At 40.8% G+C, this 23,965-nt stretch overlaps 1 protein-coding gene across 2 annotated transcripts in view; it reads left to right on the top strand.

Annotated features, from left to right (window-relative positions):
• The window catches only part of CCSER1 (coiled-coil serine rich protein 1), a 934,040-nt gene that overhangs the window by 388,921 nt on the left and 521,154 nt on the right, over nt 1-23,965 (top strand). For both annotated transcript variants that reach the window (XM_015418598.1, XM_015418599.1), the window contains exon 7: nt 15,402-15,485. In XM_015418598.1, coding sequence (XP_015274084.1) covers nt 15,402-15,485 — 84 coding nt within the window. The remainder of the gene's footprint in view (nt 1-15,401; nt 15,486-23,965) is intronic.

Genomic DNA, 23,965 nt, shown 5'->3' with positions numbered 1-23,965 from the left:
ACATGACCTATCAGATTTTAAATATAAGGCAGGCTCCTTAGTTTAGAAAGTTAGAGATGTTCTACAGGGTTTCTATTACTTCTTTCAGGCTTGCAGGCCAGCACATGGCAATGGCTGCTTCCTACAGACCTCAGTAAGTTATGAAAGTCACATGATGTTTGGCTTGAGCCTTGGTATAGGGGGCAGGGGCCATCATTTCCTAGACAGGCCTGCAGTAGGAGTCCCAGACAGAAGATCTCCATGTTTACATGCAGAGCCTATTGTATCAAGATAGTCTGACCTTAAGCAACTAATTATCTGTCACTGATACTTCGTTCATATTATTCAGAACACTTCAATTCAAATGTGTTGGGTCCATGTAGTTGATGGGTTAATAAACTGGTCGTATTCCTCTGTCTAACTTGGGGGGAAAAATCTGTTGGTTGGCATTCTTATTTGCTATATAATTTAACCTGAATCCCATCATAAATGGACAAAAATGCATATTGTTGCAAAAAAGCACCAGTTTCATCATCTTTAAGGCCCCCCCCCCAATTTCAGCAGTGGTTGCTAGAATGCTTTAAGAACCCTGTTCTTAGGGTAAATCTTCCTCTGCTACTGTTTTTCAAGGACTGTAATGATTAATTGTGTTCCAGAGAAGATCTTTATATCTGTTTATGTGGGCAGCTATTTGTGATGTTCCAAGTAAGGTACTACATAGGGGTAGAAAAAGTATACACTTCCCCCCCACCCAGAACTTCCAGCTACTAATTACCATTTTCATTAGAATATTTGAGTCATGGATGATTTGCATGAGGATTTATTATCTGGGCAAACCTGACCTGCAAAACCTTCAGAAGCTATTACTGTCAGCAGGTTCGATAATTACAGGAAGAACTCTGTCTGCCATATCAACACCTCGGCTGTACAACGTTTCTTTTCTTGAAAAATCATTGCTGCCCATTTTGTTCCAGAAATATTAGATATGATAAATTATTTTATGCCAGCTGCTATTGCGTCCATCTTTTTTAATACCATCCTTCCTCATAAGATATGCCTTTAGCTGTACTGGCGTAATGAACGGTTCCTCGTATCGTCTGATTACTACTCTAATGTTTTCCAGGCATGCTTGTCGATGAGCTTGGCATATGAAGCAATTTCCTTCAGTAATAAAACTAATTAAAGTAGGCAGTCATCCACACAACACTCTTTAATGAATGATAATGAGCTCATTAATCCAGGCTCTCTCACTCTCACCAAGTCCACTAGCTGGACCTCTTCAAAGGTCTGCCTGAAGAGAACTCTCGGCCTGAAAAAAGGACAATTACCTCAGAAGGAATCCTTCAGGAAAAAATAAAACAAACAAACCATGTATTTCTTTTTATGCATTAGAAATAGAAAATGGTCAGGAATAGAAAATGTGTGTGGTGATGTAGGCTGTTTTTTGGGGGGAGGGGGACTGGAAAAGGGAAGCGAGATCTTTTGCAACCAAGTTCAGAACAAATTTTCCTCGTGTTTTGCAGTTATGTTGGGTTCACTCATGGAATGTGGTGTGTGCAATACATAAAGTTGTATTTTAGCTGACCCAGCTAGATGTTTAAAGATGTCCTTTTAGAATATCGATGTTCCATCTCATGTATACAGAACAAAAATAAATGAGATGGGTAGAATCGGTTCCAGGTTCAGCTGTTGCTTATCGAGGGAAGAAAGGCAGTATCTGGGTTACAGTTTCTGTCAGTTCAATGGTATTTTGGAACATAGCTTTGGAGAACAAGTAAGCACTGTATAAACTTGAACCCAGTACCCTGGCATTCGAGTTCCATGCAGTATGTAATGCTCTGGTGCACACCTAGTCAGTCTATCTTTCCTTATCATGCAGCACAAGCTGGGGACTCACAAGAAATCCTGAGAGGGGAAAACAATTTGGAAATCCTCTTTTCTGATAAGTTTCTGTGTCCTCTCAGCTATGAATAGATTGATTTCCCCCCCCCCTCTTTAAGTGACACTCATCAGTTCTCAATGTTCCACTTCTTCTGGAGCATTTTCAGCCCTCCATTTTTTTCCCTTTTCCCAGTAAGAAGTCTGTATTATAGGGGTGTCGAACTCATTTGTTATAAGGGCCAGACCTGACATAAATGAGACCTTGTAGGGCTGGGCCATGTATGTCATAAAATGTAATGCCAGGTAGAGGAGATGTAAACTTTATAAAGGACACAAAAGGTTTTTTTAATTAAAATAAAAACACGCTTAAAACAGCATTTTTGCAATATTTTGTGTATTTAACAGTGTCTGATACCTGATACCTCCTGCTCTAAATTATTGCATCAAAATGTCTGTGCTGTTGCAATCTTGAGTATGCTGTTCAGGTGTGTATCTGTAAGCTGCAAATCTACAATGATTCAGTAGCAGCAGAACTGGAAGAAGAAGCAGAAGACAGCCAGTTCCACTGCAGGCCTGGTAGAAGCCCTCCGGGGGCCTGATCCGGCCCCTGGGCCGCATGTTTGACACCCCTGCTGTATTGTTTTGCATCCCTAGGAATTCCTCTGGGTGAATGGAAACTCTTACTTTGTCTGTGAGTGGGCCCATGGTTTAAATCATATGTTTCTTATATTTTTCCTATATTGTTTTTAATCCATGCTACTGTAAGCCACCTTGAACACCAGAAGCTGCCTTATACTTGCCCGGGTGACAAATTACAATGAATGCACATACAAGCCATGTACAGTTACAACTGATGCTTCTTTATACATGGGGTAAAGTAATCCTTATGTTACATTCAGTGAATATAAAGTTGAATATGTGGTTTAAACCCTATATTTATTCAGGTATTGGTCTCTGGTTTCATTTGTAAAGTGAAGGCACTTTGGCTCTTTCTTAGAAACAGATGTGCATGCCTCACATGTACTGGCAGGATGTATATTGACTGTAATTTGTGAACAAGACTGCTCTACCACTGAGCCAGGGCCCCTGCCTTCCCTTGTTAGTGGTGGGCTGAACAGATGGATACAAAACTATCAATCAGGAATCTACACAGTTACCGTGACTCCTGATTTTCAGACTAATACTATGGATGCCAAAATTGCTCTCACTGTTTTCAGTGGGACCTACTCCCTCACAATTATGCATAGTGTTGCTGCTGTAGTGTCCTAGCAACCCAATAAGGTAATTCACTTTATTTATTGTATTTCTGTCCTGCTTTTCATCTATCATGGAATTCATGGCAGCATGCATAGGGTTTCCAGGAAGTCTCCTATGCAGGCAGTGCCCAAACCCAGACCTGCTCAGCTTCTGCAAGGTAGCTGTATATGTCTTCCTGTAACACCTCAGTCACCAACAGAGGTGTGTGATAGGAAACTTTCCTATGCTTCCTGGGGGTTAATGTCTAGGTAATAATTGCAAATGAGAATTTTCTCTGACCTGGATAGCCCAGGCTTGCCTGATCTTGTGACATCTTGGAAGCTAAGCAAGATTAACCCTGGTCAGTATTTGGATGGGAGACCACCAAGGAAGTTGAGTGTCACAATGCAGAGGGAGGTAATGGCAAACCACCTTGGAATATCTCTTGCCTTGAAAACCCTATCAGGTTGCCATATGTTGACCATGACTTGATGACAAAAAGAAATGCTTCTGTACACCTTCACAAAGAAGGGACTACTAACGACTGACACCGGGCATGTTCTACAATTAATGTATATAACTGTATTCACATTTTTGTCACAGTAAATGAATACTTTCTCTTCACAACTGAAAGGTTTTGAAATATTGTGCCATTTGAACGTCTTCACTGACATCCTAGTGAAATTGTGCATTCATTGTTATAGCCAGCTTTTCTAATCTAAATAGATTAATTTTCTGGTTTAAAAAAAGCTTTTAAAATCCAATTTGTTTCTGAGGTAATGATCTTCTTAATGGCTGCATAGGAACTGGGATTGTCTACATTTATCCAAAACCAGTGATATTTAAAGATTGATATAGCTGCACCAAAAAGTAGCTGCAAAGTGCCACATAAGCTTAATAAAGGTATACTTTCTAATGAAAAATGCATTTCAGTGTAAGGCCATCTTGTAATTGGTGTGGAGTTGCTGAGTGTCAGTTATGGAGAAAGCCTCCCAGAAATTACAAAGGTAATGCTTTGAGATTAGATTGGAAAATGTATATGAAAAAGACTGTAGGTCTCATTTTAGGAAACTCAAACATATGTATTGTTATAGTTTTAGTTTTACATTACATTAAAAGTTTTTGCTGCTTTTTTTTAAGCAAGGAGAGGCAATGTTTGCATATGATGGTTAACTCAGAATGATACAAAACTAAACCACAAATATTATCATTAGTATGACTGTCACTTCTATGTGCCCAAAGTTGTATGTATCCATGAAAAGACCATGATGACATTTTTGTTTGGAAATACAGAATCCTTTTGGTGTCCCAGAGTCAGTTCCAGGCAGTAACCCAGAATGGTAGTATGAATGCCTCGTAGCCAAGGAAACACATTTTCAAATTCTTCAGTTGACATCAGGCTAACAATACATATGACCCATTTATGTATATATGTGCTGTCAAGTCACACAACCCCTCAGCAAGGGGTTTTCAATGCAAGTGAGAAGCAGAAATGGTTTGCTATTGCCTTCCTAGAGTCTTCCTTGGTGATCTCCCACACAACCACTGCCCCTGCTTAGCTTCTGAGATCTGGCAAGATTAGGTTATACCATACCTAGGGTTGCCAGACCCCCCCCTGTCTGGGTGGGGGATCCCATAATTTTGGGGGCTTCTGCCTGCCGGCCAATGGGGAAACCCCTCCCCAAACAGCAAGATTGTGCGGCGATGTCCCCAATGCCATGGAAGTTATGTCATTGCATAAGTGACATCACATGGTGATGCTCTGCTTTTTGGGCAAAAATCTATGGTTTGAGCTCAGTTTTAACTGCAGAGTCTGCCCAAAAAGCAGAGCATCACCCTGATGTCGCCAATGTGATGACATCACTTCTGTGTGATGTCATTATGTTGGAGTCGTCACCACCCACTCCCGGACCACCACCCCAAATCTCCCCACTGGTGTGATGATCATGCCTGGCAACCCTAACCATACCATGCTAGTATGGCCATATGGCCAACACCCTTACTGTAAAATCAGTGTGTGCAAATGTGATTAGTTTTGCACTGTGTAGACCAGGATTCTGATCTCTGATTAGTCCCAAAGGTCACTGAGTGACCTTGAGCTGCTCATGCTTAATGTCTCTCACTGTGCTGTGCAGCAGTGATAAAATAGGTAAACCCCATGCTGGTCACAGTGCATTGGATCCATGGACTTTCTTCTACTGCATGAGAGTCTTCCTCCAGTGGGATTGGCTCCAAAAACACTTCTGCTAAGGTCCTTGGAAGACAGGTGGGAAATATGTGTGATATATTTCAGAAACTATCACAGTGCCTTTATTGCTGATCAAAATGTTTTATATGGCAAAATATCACCAGTATTAAAATTGGAGGCGGAATTACATATAAAGCTTTAAGAATAAAATGGTTTAGAAATACTAGTGTAGTATTATTTTATGTTTTCAATAGTTTCTCTTTTACTTAAATTGTATACATTTTTTTTGTCCTTCTAACGTGATGCATGTAATTGTTTCCTACAATGGCTTTAGTACCTAGCATACACTTAGAGTTGAAGAGCTGCTGCAGTCGTGATGCATCACTCTGTATATTGGCTATATTGGTTTTTATAGTAATTTAAGTGGAAGCTAATTTTGTTTAACACGTAAGACAGAATGATTTTACCATTTCACATTACAGTGCCATACATATGAAGGATTCAGGGAATTCTTCCAACCATATTTGCGTCAACATCTATGAACTTTAAAATGTGAACGTGCAGCGTTTCCCAATCTTTTTTGTTCCTATAGCACACATGGAAGATTGATTATTCATGGCAATGCATAAGATGCATAAAGAAAGTGCAGCCATTTATGCTATATCACTTCCAGCTAAGAACTGAAAAATGAGGCTAACCATGAGCACTTGTTTAGGGAAGAGCAGCTGCAAATATGGTGTGATATCCAACTTCAATCACCAAGCCTCCTCCCCCCCCCCCCCGGGCCCCCCTCAGTGTACCCAGTTAGTAGGGAGGGAAGGTAGAATAGTATAGCCTGATCTCAGAAGATCTCAGAAGCCTTCAAAGCCTTACACGGCCTGGGACCAACATATCTAAGGGACCGCCTCTTCCCGTATACACCCCAGAGAGCACTACGTTCTAAAGATTAACACCTCCTGGTGCTCTCTAGCCCGAGGGATGTCTGTCTTCCCTCAACCAGGGCCAGGGCCTCCTCTGCCCTGGCCCCAGCCTGGTGGAACATGCTCCCTATTGAGATCAGGGCCCTGCGGGATCTTCTTCAATTCCACAGGGCCTGCAAGACGGAGCTGTTCCGCCAGGCCTTTGGCTGAGGCAGCGGGCGCCCATCTGTGACCTCCCTGAGGTTGCTGTCATCCACCCACTGATAACTGGCCACTAGTCCATCTATATCAACGGGCCAGAACCCATTATAGCCAGTTGAATTTTTGCTTTTAAGCTGTAACTACCGGTTTTAATGTTTTATATTGTACTGTGTTTTAATTTTTAAATTTTGACTGTATTTATTACATATGATGTTATCCACCCTGAGCCCGATTGCAAGATACAAATAATAAATAAATAAGCAGGGTTGGTACATAGATGGGAGCCCATCAAGAAAGGCTCTGCAGAGGAAGCCAGTGCTTTGAAAGCCCTTTGCTGGGGTCACTGCAAGTCTCTTGTGACTTGATGGTACTTAAATATGTACATACCCAGTTAGAATATGGCTTTTAGAAGGGATATCTGACTCTCAGGAACGTAGAGCCCTGCATTTGCTAGGCAGATGCTGGAAGTGTTCTGCAGTTATCACTGACTATATTGACGACTGGGAGGAGGGGATACACTCCTGTTTTTGGCAGCCAATGCAAGAGGAATGTGGCTTCAATATTTCCTCATTAAGAGGGTAAGATGTGAATTCCCTGTTAAATGTGAGTGTGTCCATTAACCAATGTGTGACTAATGGGTCAGACTCCTGTGTAGTTCCAGATTAGAGAAGCTTAACATAATGCTGCCATGTCCTTTAATTGGATTTTGGAGAACTGACTCCTTCAAAGCCAAAGAGATATTCAAATAAAATATTTTTTTGAAAGTGGGTATCACTTTCAAGCACTATCAGAATTAAATGAATGTTTAGAGCTCAGTGGTGAATAGTTCTTTCATTTGTTGTAGTATATGCCTTCCAAGTGATAGCTGTTTGATTTTAAAGCCTCTGACAGCTTATCAAATCTACTTATGACAGACATGTGTGTCCAATTATGTTAGTTACAACTTTTACAAATATTGATACACCGGTTTGAATGAGGAAATCAGATGAGGTTATGCAGAGCCAGGAAATATTACATCTGCTTTCTGAATTGTAAAATTAATCATCTTTTTCCTTGCCAAATGCTATTGGGAAGGTGATACGCTAAACCCACTTGCCATACATTTAGTATTCTAGTTCCATTGGGTCACAGGTCAGCAAACTGCCTCAGTAATTCATTCAGTAACATTTCATGAAACATATCTCGCAGTATAGGATCCCCAGTAAAAGTAGACTTTTCATCAAAGCACCAAAACGTTTCTTCTGTTCCCACAAACATGCATTCCAGTAAAGCAGGTGGTGCTTAAAAGAGGATGTAGAACAGTTGACAAATCTAAATTAGTGTTGTTTATAATATAACAATTCAGTATCACTGACCATCCTGTACCAAGGAAGCATAACGCCTGAAATTGCCTATATGTTGCATTTCTTTATTTTATTTAACAAAGAAACTAACATATTATTCTACTTTTCTCCTCTAGTACCAGATCAGCTTACAGCAAAGTTAAAACCACCACACCAAAATGTTTATAGAAACACAAAATTAAAATAAGGTACATACCCGCTTTACCATCTTTTCAAGGGTCCTGATATTTTAAGTGATGGTCTTCTCCAAAAGTTAAAGAAAGGTTGTGAGCATATTAAAGTGAGATACCAAAAAAACTTGATTTTGGGGACACTGCAGCATATTTCCTCATCACTTTCAGCTAGATTCAAGCCAAGACAAAGGATTTCTCATTTAGTATATGTCTTAGCTTAATTTAGGGAAGTGAAGATGGTTGTGCTAACATCAGTTACCACAGTCATATTCTGGTTTGAAATTCACATAGAAATGAAAGGCCGCTTTGCACTTCTTAACTTTGTGACCATAATAATTTTCTCATATTTGTTCACTGAAGATACATTTCATACATCAGATGAAGTAGTATTTAGATTCTACTGTTACCTAGAATTGTCTGATATTTAATTGATTAGGGGAATTTCAATAAGCAAGTGGTGGTAACTTAGGATCAGCACCTTTTCATACCAAGATCCTTCCCCAAAAGAAAGCTTAAATAAACCAGGCTGGTGTTCAGTTGTTAAGGATTTTATTGAAAATAGAGTAAGCTAAAATAATAAAATGTCAAACATATATACAAACACACTGAAAAAACACACCAGATACTAAGAGGGAGATAAAAGGGATGAACAGGAATAGAGAGGGTATTTCTATTGGGTGATGTTTACCAATATTGAAGCTTCAGATCTGCTGTGGAAAGCGACCAGTGCTTGGTGTGAGGATGGTGCGCACACACACACAGTGCAGCTGGCAGTGTGCACGCGGGGAGGGCGGGGTATAAGTGGAATTAAATAAATAAATAAATAAATTTATACCCAAAAATTGATACTTGAGGGTATGCTGATGTGGTTACATCAAAGAACAATAGTGTTGATATATTTACAGGAAGGTTGCTGAGACCTGGACAAATGGTTAATAGCTCTCCCAGAGAGGGGTATCAAAGAATTTGCTTTCCCAGAGTTGATACTTATCTGTGGATGCCCCTTGATAGGCAGGATGAAGGGGAGCTTCTGGGTGTTGTAAATATGCCAAGTGGGCGAATGAAGGAAGCAAGATGGGGATAAAAGAAATTACCATGAGGTGTGGTGCTGTTTTCCCTGAGACCCAAATGTTGTAAAATATGCATTTCTTTAGGATGGGTGGGAACTATTATCAAGTCAGCCTCTTTTGATGAACTTCCAGATACTTTTTCCAAGGCTATGCCTGCCATTCCTTGTCCTAGGCCAGGTTTATGTGATAGATTTAATTTGTATCTGGAGTGATTTTTATATGAAGAGCGTATGGTATTACTTCCTATTGGAAAACCAACTGCTCCTCTGTGAGAAGGCACTGACTGGTAAGACTATCCACCCCCCCCCCCCCCGGTTCTTTTTTCTCCCCACTGGCAGGAGATGGGGTGTTAGGGTTGCCAGATCCAGATTAGGAAACTCCTGGAGATTTAGGAATGGATCCTGGGGAGGCCAGGGACCTCAGTGAGGTACAATGCCATAGAGTCCACCCTCCAAATAATTCATTTTCTCCAGGGGAACTGATCTCTGTAGGCTGGAGATGAGCTGGAATTCCATGGGATCCCCTGGGCCCACTTTGTGATCGCTGGGCCTCAAATGTGAAATTTCTTGATATATATGTGTGTGTGTGTGTGTGTGTGTGTGATTTTATTTTTATTTTATTTTTTTTGCCAAAGAACAAGTTTGTATGAGACAGCATTTGTGTGGATCCAGTACAAATCAATTTGGTTACAAATGATATTGTGGGCCTCTGATACTCAGAATGAATGGCTTCAGTAGGATGTAGTTTCATCCAGTGAATCTCTACAAATCTGTATTTTGACAACTAATTATGTTCTCTGCTGTACCCTGTTAAGCCACTAAACTGTCTGCTTAACTTTCTATATTCAGAAAGCTTTAATAAATGGGGTTTTTTTGGTACTCTAATTTTATGCTACAATTAAGGCAATAAATATCATGATAAATTTATCTCCCGTAGTTCCAGGTTCATATATTTGCTTGCAACTTAATACCCTGCTGCCACCATCCCGATCCCCATTTCAAACATGCCACTTTACTTTGGTTCCCAGATCAGCAGGATTAGACTGACGTAGGATGACAATTGCTAAGATAGGGTTGCCAGCACTTGGTTGGGAAATACCTGGGGAAATTGGGGAAAGCGCTTGAGAAGGGCAGGGTTTGGGGAGGAGAGGGACTTTGCTGGGGTATAATTGCCATAGACTCCACCTTCCACAGTTTGGTGTAGTGGTTATGAGCAGCGGACTCTAATCTGGAGAACTGGGTTTGATTCTCCACTCCTCCACATGAAGCCAACTGGGTGACCTTGGGCCGGTTACAGTTCTCTTGGAGCTCTCTCAGCCTCACCGACCTCACAGAGTATCTGTTGTGGGGAGAGGAAGGGAAGGCGATTGTTAGCCGCTCTGAGACACCTTCGGGTAGTGAAGGGCGGGGTATAAAAACCAACTCTTCTTCTTCTTCTTCTTCTGTTGCCTGGAGATCAGTTGTAATTCCAGGAGATCTCTAGCCTCTACCTGGCAGTTGACAACCCTAGTTTCGGGTACAGGGTGTTCTGATTGAAGCAAACAAGCACAATCCAACTGCTATGGAGGGTGGGACCAGTCATAAAATTTTGAGAGGTTCAGTGCAATAGCACGGGCTTTCCCCCTATGTTTTATTGTTCCTTCATTTTCTTATATGTGACATCTGGTTCCTTTGCAAAGGGAGGGCGGGATATAAATGCTAAAATAAAATTAAAAAATTAAAAAATGCTGGATTTTAACATTTAAAAGATAGATGTAGTATTTCTGCTATCCCTGAAATAGGGCCTGCTGATTTATACGCTGTCTGGATTTATAAAACACGTGTACATAGAATATCCAAGTTCTTCAACTGCCACCATTGTTCCCCTCCTTTCCCATCAATTTTGCTTTTAGGAGAAACTTACAGTTTTTGATTCATGGATCTGTGAGGTTCTATGTTTCAAGGTTAGCCCTTTTCACATAATATATTATGTTTCTTAGTTTATCTGAATTTGTGTTTGGGCTGCTTTTGGCCCTTTGCCATCAACATGGCCCCTTATTGTTTATTACATTTTTGTTATTGTGCCAACCACAGGCTGCAGGAAGTCCCTGTAGAGTAGGGGTTGCCTGGTGGGATTGTCGCATCAACGGGGGGATTTTGAGGGCATTCTGAGAGTGGGTGATGACATTGTGTGATGTGCTGATATCACCTGGAAGTGACATCATCGTGTCAGTTCTGTGGAGGGTGACACTCTGGCTTTTGGGCAAAACTCTATGGTAGAACTGGCATCAAACCATAGAGTTTTGCCCCAAAACTAGTGTCGTTGTGCGATGTCCCCAATGCAATGACATCGCTTTCGCGTGACAACAACGTGTCAGGGTCATTGCACAGTGATGTCACTGCTTGGGGGTGGGGTTTCCCAGCTGGCCAGTCTTGGGCAGAAGCCCCCAAAACAAGGGATCCCCCCCAGGAACTGGAGAATGGCAACCCTACTGTGAAGACATATCTATAATGTCTTCAAACATGTTTCAGGAAATGGATTTGAGATATTGTTCTGGTTAACTTCTGTGGTGGAATTCCTGGTGCCTAGTATTTCCCCACCTCTCCTTAACATGAATCTGCTTGTGTCTTTCTTTCTTCCTTCACCTTAAAAGCTTCTGTAACAAATTGTGATGTATTTGACAGTAATGGTCCAGAACCAGCAAGCCTTGAAATGATGACCTGTTCTTCACCTCAGGTTTCCTAGCATTTGCTACTTTTAGGCCTTTCAAGGTACATGTGGAACCAGTAACTCTTGTGCATCGCTGTGGCATTTTGACAGAGATGTTGCTCTTCTGTAGTTTGCCCAGTGTCATCTTGCACACTCACTTTGTCCCTCTCATCTTGCCCTTGCTTTGTCAGTTCCCATTGTTGAATTTCTGTGGCAATATTTATATGTTAAGAGCTCCATAACGTAACTGCGTTTTTCTTTTTTTTAACCTAACTTTTTATCGTTTTGAACTTTATATGAAGTAATTTTTAGTCAGGTGGATTTGTGGGATCAAAGAAAAGCAATGCTCTTCCGGCATTAGATTCCTTTCCCAACAGTGGTTGGGATTCTGTTTGTGTATTGCTGGACAAGGAGTGTAGATACGCCTGTGCCGTTCTAAGTAATGGCATTACTTCCCTCTCTCGTGGTTAGGAAAGATTATGTGATCACCAGGGGCAGATTGGCCATTATGGCTACCAGAAAGTCTCCTGGTGGGCCATTGTCCTCTCCTCCTGCAGCCTAGTGGCCAAGAGGCCACTGCCTAGCCCAGTTGTACGTGACGATGGTGTAAGTGGCCTGGTCAAATCACATGCACAGAAGACACTGCCTAGGCCAGATGAGTTGCTTCCAGCTTATTGTTTCTCCTCTTGCAAGGGGGGGATATGGGTCAAGGGGCAGAGCTCTTTTCCAGGACTACTTTTCCCTTCCCAGTCTGCCTCTGGTGATGACACACTATGTAGGTAACATACCCAATTGAAGATATTTTATTGATTTTATTTTATTACATTTGTAGTTCCCCTGGTGTTTATGGCAATGATAGAATTGAGCTCTGCAAGTACACATTAGTCCCCTTCACCTGCCTGTAGAGCAGAAAAAGTTGTACAGCCATGTTGGTCCAGAGGATTGCTGTTTTGGGGTATGGGACTTTGAATCATCGTTAATGCTTGCACATTGGAATGCTGTGTGATGGTTAAGTGACTTTGGAGTTTAGATGTTATAAGGAAGCACTGGAAAATCATTGACTAACTGTAATGTTAATACAATTTAACCCCTCTTTTTGTATATAGTGAAGTTGATTAAGGGGTCAATTTTGGATGCATTGCAATTTTAATTTTTTTCTTTAGACAAGTTTCCCCCCTGAAATTATATTTATATGAACCCTGATCCAATATTTTCAGTATAATTCTTTCCATGCTTATGCAGAAGTGTGCTTCGCTGAGGTCTCTTCCCTTATGAACCTACCTATTCACTGCGATCATCTTGAAAACCCTTCTCTGTTTGTCTCTGCCTTTGGAAGTAAGGAAAGCAATGATCCATAATAGTTCTGTGTTTGTTAGTTTCAAACAGAATAGCCTGTACCCAGAACTAGGGTTGCCAACCTCCAGGTGGAGGCTAGGGATCTCCTGGAATTACAACTGATCTCCAGGCGACAGAGATCAGTTCACCTGGAGAAAATGGCCCCTTTAGAAGGTGGACTCTATGGCATTATACCGCACTGAAGGCCCTCCCCTCCCCAAATCCCACCCTCCTCAGGCTCCACCCCCAAAATCTCCAGATATTTCCCAACCCAGAGCTGGCAACCCTACCTGGAACACCCTTTCCCAGGAGCCTCACTGTGCATCTTCATTGTCACTGTGTGTGTCAGGCAAAGATATTATTTCTTCTGTTTTGGGGCGTCATCTATCCATCACTAGATACTGTGCTATTGTTATAACAGTTATTCACAAGTGGAGTATATTGTCCATGTTTGGAAATCCAGTTGGAAATTATTGCTACAGCAGAACAACATTGCAAATATCCTGCATTTTGTGGATGCAGCCTTTTTGTGAGTCTCTCTGAGTATTTTACTCTAGCTATTTTAGTATTGGTTTCTGGCTGTTAAGAACTGTTACTATGTATTGGGATAGTTAAGTGTCATTTAAGGTTGGTTAAAATATTTGTTTATGATTGTTTATCTAGTTTAAGTGATTTAATTGCATTCTGCATACGTTCTTGGTTATAGGTCACTTTGAGACATTTATTTTGGAAAAGTAAAATTAAAATACTTTAATAAGTTAATGCATTGGAGGGTGCTCCCATCAAGGATTGCAGCTTAAATATTGTCCTGTCTGTTTTGTCATGTTAACAAAAAACTCATAATCTAGTCTCTTATGTAAATGTTATACATTTGTTATCTGGAAAGTGAGTTATTACTGACTTGCTGGTAACATTCAGGAATGTGACTCCCTACTTGAAAAATGCAAACAGAATTTAATTGTTTTCCACTAGAAGGGTGTGTTCCATGAGAGAGGGTATTCAGACATGTGATTCTCCACCTGCATTCTAAAGCATTATCATCTCAGGGGAACCATGCCACCTGTTTTTTCTGATCAGATTAAAATATCCTTTGGGCTGGATATACATCTTCCTGCTTGCTCTGATTAACTTGCTTGGATAGCTAATTATTGTATTACGTAGTGTACTAATAGTGCTCTGTTTTTTGGGACACAGATACAATACAAGTTGATTTAGATTTTTCTAGCAGTTTATATATCCGCCTCAATAGTAGTTTGGAAAAGTCTCCATTAGTAATAGGATTGTCAGCACTGGCAACCCTTGAGAGATTATTGGGGGTGGGGACAATGAAAGTGCTCTATGAACAACCATAGAGTTTTGGGGTGAATCCTAGATTGTCACCCTGAAACAGTGACATCATTTCCAGGTTTATGACAGAAGTGATATTGCAGCAGTGTGATACTGGTTTCCCCCACAAATTTACTTCCAGTGTTCCACCAGGCAGCAGAAAATATCCAGTCAACCCTCCCAGTGGAGAGTTAAAGTAGGAAAACTATAGTTAATCTCCAAGTATTTTGAATGGGGTCGGGCAGAAAGCTAGTTAAATAAACAACTAGAACTACAGTTCCCATAGTTCCATAGAGCAAGGGTGATTATTCAACTCTTTTAAGTCTGTAGTGTAGACATCCTGCTATGTTTAAGAATCTTGTTCTGGTTTTCACCCTCAGCATTTTTCTGGGTACCTTTATATCAGTTTAATTTCATGCTCCTTACAAAACCCTGACTGAAACCTGTATTGTTTGAATCTCATTTAGAAGAGCACCAAAGCCACCCACAGGTCACTAAATTTGACTTTGTAGAAATATTGTTGACTGTCATGGTAGGTTATTTCCTCCCATGAAAGGGTTGCTTCATTTCTCTTGCTGAATTGCAGCCCGTGCCTCTGCTTACCTTTTCCATCTGCAGTCTGATGTGGTTTATTTCTTTTAATCCCCAGTAATGCATCTGAAGTGAAATTTCTGCAATGCTGCTTTGTGCGAACAGAACTATGAAATTTTATGGCCATCTGTTCCTTCGCTGAAATAAAGAGACGCCTGACAGGGGCTTCAATTAAAAAAAAGAGGCTTAAAAGAATCAGACTCTAACAAAATGGACTTAACGCACAGGGGGCTGTTCCCATTTCTGTGCATGTAATATGTTTGTATGCATTAGTTTGTGTATGTGGCCAACTTAGAATGTGTTTTATATAGAATATGTTTTATATAACTTAGAATTTGTTTTATATAGAGAAGGGATTGAGTTTCATTAGTTGGATGCAATTATCTTGCCCTGTGTGAAGCTGCCTTTCTTGTCAAAAGCAAAGAAGAACCACTAAGTCTATTATAACATCTCTTTTGATGTTTTTATAGGATATAATGAAAGATGAATGTTCAGCACTGACGCTGCAACTTAAGGAGAGAGATGAACTAATTTTCCAGCTTCGTGAAGAACTGGTAAGTAGGACTGAACACTCATTTCTTCACAAAGCACATCCATAGAGCAAGTGAACTTGTTGGGACCCATGTGTGTGTGGGTTTTTTTTATACACACACAGAGTATTTACTCAAGTGCAAGTCTAGTTCTCCCTCCCACACAGGTATGCCATCAAAAAACAAGGGGGCCATCTTATATTTGCATACAAGTTACCGTTGTGCCCAATAACAACTTTTTCTGTGGCTATATAAAAAATGTAAGGGATCGTCTTACATTCAGGGTTGTCGTCCTTTTGAATCACTGTGGCATATAATATATTTGTGTCTGTTGTAAAATAGATAGCCAAGAGCCATATTAATCATTCATTCTGATTCAAGGAGATTTACAGGTTCTTGGGTATCTGGGGACTTGTCAGCCTCAGAAAGGGCTACTATGCAGGGACACTGATAGCGGTTGTTTGTTTTGGAAGATTGTGTTGACAGTTGTTTTGCAGTATCAAAGAGGCATTAGTCATTGTTGAAGGGAATGTCGTAGCTCTGTGTGGATCCTACCTAGCATAGGGTGTGGGTCCACAGAAATACAAGAGAGAGAGAGAGTTGAATGAATAATTGATGGTTTATTTTTTTTTAAAAAAATCTATCGGTGGTGGTTTTTAATGAAAAAGTCACAGAGGAAAGAGCTAAGTTTTCAATTTTATCTCTTTTGTTTAAAAAAATCATTTGCTGCATCCACTATCAAAAAAGGTTATTTGTTGCCATTATATTGAGTTATAAAGCGTATGTTAAAAATAAATGGTCTTCAAATGGGGCATGCCACAATGGACAAAGGGTGAATAAGGTTCACAGTACCTACCATAAAAACATTGGTCATTATAATATAATGGTATTTTATTTGTTGAAACCTGTTTTATGGATCCAGTGGTCCATGGACAAGAGAACCACAGATATGTCCCTTATTTCTTTCTCTTCCTTCTGCGTTAGTCCACTCCACCCCAGGAAACTTGTGAGGTCACAGGACCTATGTGGTATGTTAGCTACATAGGTTGGAGGGCTGCCCTGAAAGGGCAGAATGGCCGGGTCCTCTCTCTCCCATCTTTACAGCTGTGTTATGATTAGTTTGCACATGACTTAATAAGTTTTATTTGACTGAACTGGGGTTAAGGGATCTCAGATGCACTTCTGTACAAAATATAGGGCTGCACCAGTTTTTTGCATGCAAGTATTGTCAGCTTGAAAGCTGCTCTTTCAGGAGTGAAGTGCTTTCTTGAAACACCTACTGTTCACTCTGTTAGCTGCTTGATCAGCTGCACCTTCAGGACCATTTATTTAAGCACAGGTTTCTCTGCAGTAAATACAACCAATCAGGGTTTACAGTCACAACATCATCACACTGCCACATAACCAATCATGGTCAGAGATCCTTCTGAAATTCCATTCATCTTAATTTTTGCTTTGATTTTGTCATTTGGAATTTTCTGGCCTTGTGTTTGAAGTGGAACTCATCCATTAGGAGTTCTCAATATTTGTGAATATTGTACTGAACACTTTAAAAGTGAAGTTTGCCACAACCCTCAGCGTCTTTACCTCTTCTCCCTACTTCTGCTGCCACTGAGAACATATACACTGATAACACATAACAACAACAACAATAATATAAAATCATGATTATAGGTGCACAGGCATGCCATTAAAACAACTCACAGAAGAAATCTTGACACAATCATATGTATGATCTCTTCATTGTAGCTTCTTTGCAATGTTTTGTCAATGTATATGTGTACATTGGTAACATGTACAGGCATACAAACGATAGAAAGGAAAACCTCAGCAGCTCCTGCATTATATAATTCCAAAATAATTTTTAGGTCTTCTCTGCATTAAGTTGGAATTAAGGATGAGTGAAATTCACCACAGAATGAAATAGAAGAAGTAAAAGTATCAGAGAAATGTGTTCATTCTTCATTAGTTTTTAGCTTTGTGGTGATGATTCAGGGTAAGGTGAGTTCTTCCTGTCTGCACGCTGAACACATAAACATTTTGCCCATTGACACACACCTCTATTCGCCAAAAGACTTGGGGTGCTTTTTGCAGCTGAAGGACATTTGGCAATTCCACCCCCCAAAAAACAAAAAATTACTCTTGCTTTGCTCAACAGTAATAGATTAATAGGACTGTGATTTAGTCAAGTACCCTCTGCTCTGATATATCCAATTCAATAAAAGGAGACAAGGGGGAAATGGCTTGCTGAAGCAAGACTCAGGGTGACAGTCCAATGAATATTTGTCAATGGTCCATGGTATCTCTCTTTGACAGTTCCACCATGTTGTCAAAGGTTAAATGTTCTCTGTTCTAGAACAGTCATTCCTCTATTCAAACCAGTGGTCCATCTAGACCTTCACTGATGTGCATTAAATATTGGTTAAATCTCTTGTGAAGGCTGCCTTCTACTTTGGGTTTGTTTGTCTCTTTTCGAATGCAGTTATGTGCACAAATTTCTAAGTGCTATTCTGTGTCATTAATTTTATATAGATATGAATACATTTGCAGAGGGCACCCCAATACTGAAATGAAGGTCTTAGATAGATTAATTTCAACACCAGTTCCTTCCCTTTATTTTTTATATGTGTGTGTGTAGCGAGTTTAAGATATGCATTTCCAGCACTCTGTAGTTTACGAAGGTCTTTGTGGTCCTATATGGTTGTGCCGTTAAGCCTAGTCTCTCATCTATTTATTTATTTTTATGTATGTAATGTATTTATTTATTTATAGTCTGCCTTTCTCACTGAGACTCTAGTTGAACTACATAATGTAAATCAGTGCAGTCAACAGAACAATACAGCTAATATGCAATGTAATAGGATGCAGAACTGGAGAAATTTGGAATGGGGTTGTCCTTAGAACAAAGCATATGTATTAAACATGACATGTTAAACAATACAAAAGTGTGTGTGTGTGTGAGAGAGAGAAGTGCTGTCAAGTCACTTCTGGATAATGTAGTTCCTATTTCCTTTCTAAGAATGCCCTCCTGACCAATTCTGTCTTGCATAGCTTGCGAAATGCCAGGAGCCTGGGAGCCTTCCAGACCTCCTCAGGCTGGTCATTGCACCAGATGGGGCCTCTACAGAGAAGGTACATATATGGACAGTTGTTAATCTTGCTCATCTGCATGGTGGTAGCTGCAGAAGACCCTGCTACGATGAGCGAAGCTGTCATGGTGGAGCATAGACGGAGAGGCTGTCCTGCAAATATGAGGGTCCAAGGCCATGAAGGGCTTTGTATATGAAAGCCAATACCCTGCACTGAGCTCTGAATCTGATGGGCAGCCAATGGGATGACTGCAGAAGGGGTGCTATACGCATATTCTGCCTAGCTCCCAATAACCAAGCTGTAGCATTCTGTACCAGCTGACATCTCTAACGTCTCTTTAGGGATACTATTTTGACTGGGATGGAAGGTCACTGACGCCATTACATCTGTACTGTATTCTTGGAACTAAGGCAAAGGCTCAGTTGCCTCTGCTAGACTGGTCTGAATCCTGGTAGAGTATTTGTCATGGCATTAGAAATTACAGCGGATCTCCAGAATGCAGAGATATCAGAGAGGATAGACTTTGGCATCAGACCCCCACTAAGCTCCCTCCCCTCCTGGGTACCACTTCCCGGGCACCACCCCTAAATCTCTAGGAATTTCTCAAGCTGGAGTTGCCAACCCTACCTATATACTTCTAGAAATAATGGCTCATGGAAGCAGTGTGTTTTCTTAAGTAATCAAAATTTTTAAATTTTTTATAAGAGTTGTCTTGTGTGTGTGTGTTTCTGTAGGCTGCTTGCTTGAACAATTAGTTGCTAACTATTTACCATAGGAATTCATTAGGAAGGCAGAAAAAAGGGAGCGACTTCCAGAGATCAGCTGCTGTCTTGTTGCATCTATTTATTGATGTAATTTGGAGCATTTATTAGCCACTTTTTGTGATGAAAGTCTTTCAAAGTGGTTCATACCACATTGGCATGATGTCTGTTTCAGATTTGTTCCTGTCTTGCTTTCCTGGTCCCCCTTTGCAGTGCAGGTGGAGGCAACATTGGGCACAAGAGGTGGCATACTGAAAGGGTCAGATGTACCCTGGAGTAGATCAGCAGAGAGCCACCCCAAGGATTACTGTTTAGCTTCCGAAATTGACAAGATTAGGCTAGTCTGGGCTATCCAGGTCAGGGCAGAAAATAACTAGCAGGAAACAAATAAATGTTCCTATAAGGGGATTATTTGCGTACCACCCCTTAATTTAAGCCACCGCCCCCCCGCCAAGATCAGCATAATTAAATTTTGTGGTGTAACCCTTTACAAAGACAGTAAAAACCTTTATTCCAATTAGAAACATGATTTGTTTTCCTTATCTATGCTTAAGTGTGACAGAATAAAGTTTGAGTCCAGTGGCACCTTTAAGACCAGCAAAGTTTAATTCTGGCTGTAAGCTTTTGTGTGCATCCACACTCCTTTGGATACATCGAAACAGACTTTGCCAGCCATTACATATAGGAGTCAGGAGGTTAGTTGCCAGAAAGGGCTAATTTGAGTCAAGATGCATAACTAACTGAGCGATAAATTGGTAAGAACTGTGAACAGCAGCAAATTAGCATACAGATAATAAAAGAATTAACAAACAGATGTGAAAACTGAGTGACTTAGCAAGTGTAGTGAGATAAGAACCTGATATCTCTGTTCAGCCCAGGGGGTTCCATTGTCCTGAGTGTTGTAACAATTTGTAATTCAGCAATCTCTGGTTCTAGTCTAGAATGAGACAGTTTCCACATCTTCCCAGTCTCTCTGCTTGTACTATATCACAGCGTCTCCCTATGAGGTACAGGTACTAGCGCAGTAAGTAAAACCGTGTCTTCATTGTATGTAACTAGGGTTTGGGCAACAGAACTCAAACCATGATCTTTTTTTTTTTATTTCTTCACTTGGACTTTGTGAAAACGTGTAACTGGTATCTAGCTGTTGTCAACTAATTTGGTGAGACTAATCTCTCTTCTTTTTTTTTAAGGAAAGTTCTTCATCACCACTCTGTCTTCATGACCTGCCTGTCTCAGTAAAGCATTCTTATTTTATTTAATGCAAAATCTTTACATAGTCTAATTAGTATTGGAAATTAATACTCTTGTGTATTGGCATGAATCTAGAGATCCTGCTGATAAGGCACAAGTAGGTTGCTGATTTCCTCCTCCAGCCTCAGCACCCCCGGGGACCCTTTTCTGGAAAGTGAGGGGCTGCAGCTATGGCAGAAGGAGGAGATCATTGGCACACACACCCTTCAATACTCTAGCAGTAGTTACTTTTGCAAGGGGATTGGGGAATCACAATTGTCACTCCAAAGATGTGTCAACAGAGAGGCTGTTTGGCTTCACTTACTGTGGTATTGACGTTTTTTATGTAAATAGAATATCCACACACAGGAGGTACACATTAGCTTTGGGAAAGTGAAGTTCTTTGCAAGAACAAAATAAAAAAAGCCCTTTTCCAGAGCCTCTGCAATAAATACTGGTTATCTGTGTTGTGTTTCAGATGTGGTTACATTAAGGAATGATGTATTATGTAATTAGTATATAAAATTAAGTGACAAAACGGAACACAGAGAGCATCAAGCTTTTGTGCATTGGTGGAGTTCTGATATAAAATCCATCTTGTCTGAAGCATATATTACGAAGCGGCTGGCAGTTCTGCCACTGCAAAATTATACTTTGTTGATACAGTGAGCTTAGCGTAGTTGATGCTATGGAATTTGTTCCAGTGGGTAGAGAATGTATTGGTTTTAGACGACAGCAGTGTTTGAGTTTCTTACTGGAGTTTATTTATCAGGTGTTAAATACTGTTGTTATTATTTATTTCTGGTTTTCATTATTTTTATTGTTTCCGTTTATATGCTGCTTTCCCAAGTTGCAGCTCCTGAAACCCTAATCCAGATGGCCCAGGCTAGCCCAGTGTGATCAGATCTCAGAAGCCAAGCAGGTTCAGGCCTGGTTAGTACTTCGATGGGAGACCACCAAGAAAGTCCAGGATTGCTGCATAGAGGGAGGAAATGGCAAATGATGGCAAACCACCTCTGCTCACCTCTCACCTTCAGAACGCCATTGTCATGGCTCAGGTGGGGGGTCACCTGACGCTGCCACCACTCTGGATTTAGGATCCGTTGAGAAGGCCCAGAACATCCTCCCAAGACCTTCAGACCTCCCTTTTGGCCGAATAATAGGTGTGAGGACCAGGCAGAGTACAACAAGGAAAATAGTTTATTTTATAGGAAGTCAAACAACAAGGAGCAGAATAATAACAGTAAGTGGGTGAAAAGAAAAGAAATCAAATGCCCTAACACGTCTAAATATATACTGTCCCTAGCTCACTATCTGAAGTGGCCTTAGACTACTCACCCTTCCCTCAGGATGAGGATCTCTTCCCTGCAGCAGCCTTCCTTCTGGCTCTGCCCTCTGGGAAGAAGAACAGCTTTTCCTGCTGCACCAGATCTTTTATTCCAAGCCCTCCTCTTTTCCTATTGGTCAATTTTGGCTCCAAAACCTCTCAGGGGCTTCTGGGAGTTGTATGCCCAGCCTCACCTACTGCTAGCCAGGCTCCCTGGGCCTAGTAGGCCTCTGGTGCCACAGCCCAGATTGTGACAGCCATAAGCTGACTAACTTGACAACTCTGTCCACCACCAAAGTAGCATAAGACAAAATGAATGCAATACATTCCATAATGATAATGACCACCATACCAAGCAAAACGTAGCTGGAGATGTTTTAAAACATGTCCGCACATGAAACTGCCTAACACCAAGTTGGACTATTGACCCATCTAGTTCAGGTCTGCTCTCCCCCTGGCTGTTAGCGGCTCTCAGGATCTCGAAGTGTGCATTAAGAGATAGTTTAAAAAGTTGGCAAAATTAAGTAAAGGTTTTTTTTCCACTCATGTAAAAGCAGCATGTTCCACAAAACCATTCTCTCTGCCAAGAAACCCTTTCCTAGAAAAAAATGTCAATCACTCAGCCATTTAACTTCCAGGACAGGTTTACTGAATCTTCTGTGAGGTAGGGGAATCACAAAAGGTAAAGAAATTTTATAATTGAACACATGGATATGAACACATGAAACAGTCTTAAACTGGATCAGAATATAGGTCTGTTTAGGTATTATCTAACCTCTCTGGCTGTTCAGGTTCATAAGCAGAGATCTTTCACGTTACCTATTACATGCTCCTTTTAACTGAAGATGCTGGGGCTGAACCAGGAGCCTCCTGCATGCAGAGCGATCACACCTTCCTGGCATCTCCAGGTAAAAGGAGCAAGTAGTAGGTAAGCAGCCACTGATAGTCAGAGGAGGCAGTTCTAACTTTGATAGACCAGTGGTTTGATTCGATATCAGGCAGCTTCATGAGTTCCCAGACTCAGACAATTTAGGGCTTTTGGGGTCAAACCCAGAACCTTGAATCTGGCTCCAAAGTGAGCTAGAAATTGGGGGAGCTGTTGGGTCAATACATGTACCATGAGAAAACAGCCAAATGGTCTGGCACCTTCTGGACCAGATGAAGATCTTAAGAAGCTTAGTTAAATCCAAGCCAGATTAAGCCCTACTTGATTTTTAAAAATATATAAATAAAAGCCATATAGAACACGTGCTGTTGCACGTTAGTGTGAGTCAGTAGTTGGTCTGGTGATGACGAATATTGAGATAATGAAATGGGATTAATGCAGAAGATAATCGGGCCCATAGCCAGGATTTTTTTTAAAGTCAGGGGGCATTTAAATTTCTTAGGGGGCACTGGCTAATCAAATTAAAGGTTATTTCATTCCGTTTCTGGGGGGAAATAGAGAGGTGCTGTCTGGCTCCACAGGAATACTCGGCTCCTTTCCTGCACCTGCCACTGCTCAGGCACCCTTGGCTGGATGGGAAGTCATGGGGCTTTGCCAGTAAGTCGTGGGGATGCCCCACTGAGATCCCCTGAGATGCCCCACTGTAGCTACTGGCCTGAAGATAATTTAAAAATGGGCTACCAGACTGCTCTTCAGCTACAGACAAGATAACATTCATAGTGGCTTCACTGCAGTCTTGGTACAGTCAAAGGAACAATCTGGCATATATAAAGTACCTGATGGATATATGCAACTACCATGAGTGAGAAGCCTATCTTAACATACCTTACCATCCAGAGACTCTATCATATGCATGCATTTATTAATAATGTGTGGAATTTTAAAATAACAGAATGTTTATTTTTATGTAAATATTTCTATCTCACTTTTCAACCATACATTTCCCAGCTGGCTAACACAATTAAAGTAGTACAAATACAGTAATCACATACTAAGTACTACAATTAAAAAAATGATAAATAATCTTGAAGGCTTTATACTGTTACTCCCCAGATTTATGGCCAAATAAAAGGGCTTTATATGCCCAAAGGAGATAAGGTTGGGGTTCTAATCAAACCTGTCTAGGAATAGAAATCCAGAGAGCCCA

The sequence above is a fragment of the Gekko japonicus genome, unplaced genomic scaffold (genome assembly GCF_001447785.1).
Source record: "Gekko japonicus isolate JY-2015 unplaced genomic scaffold, Gekko_japonicus_V1.1 scaffold387, whole genome shotgun sequence".
Lineage (NCBI taxonomy): Eukaryota > Metazoa > Chordata > Lepidosauria > Squamata > Gekkonidae > Gekko > Gekko japonicus.
The sequence above is the reverse complement of the archived record's forward strand: the minus strand, read 5'-3'. Positions and strand labels throughout refer to the sequence as shown.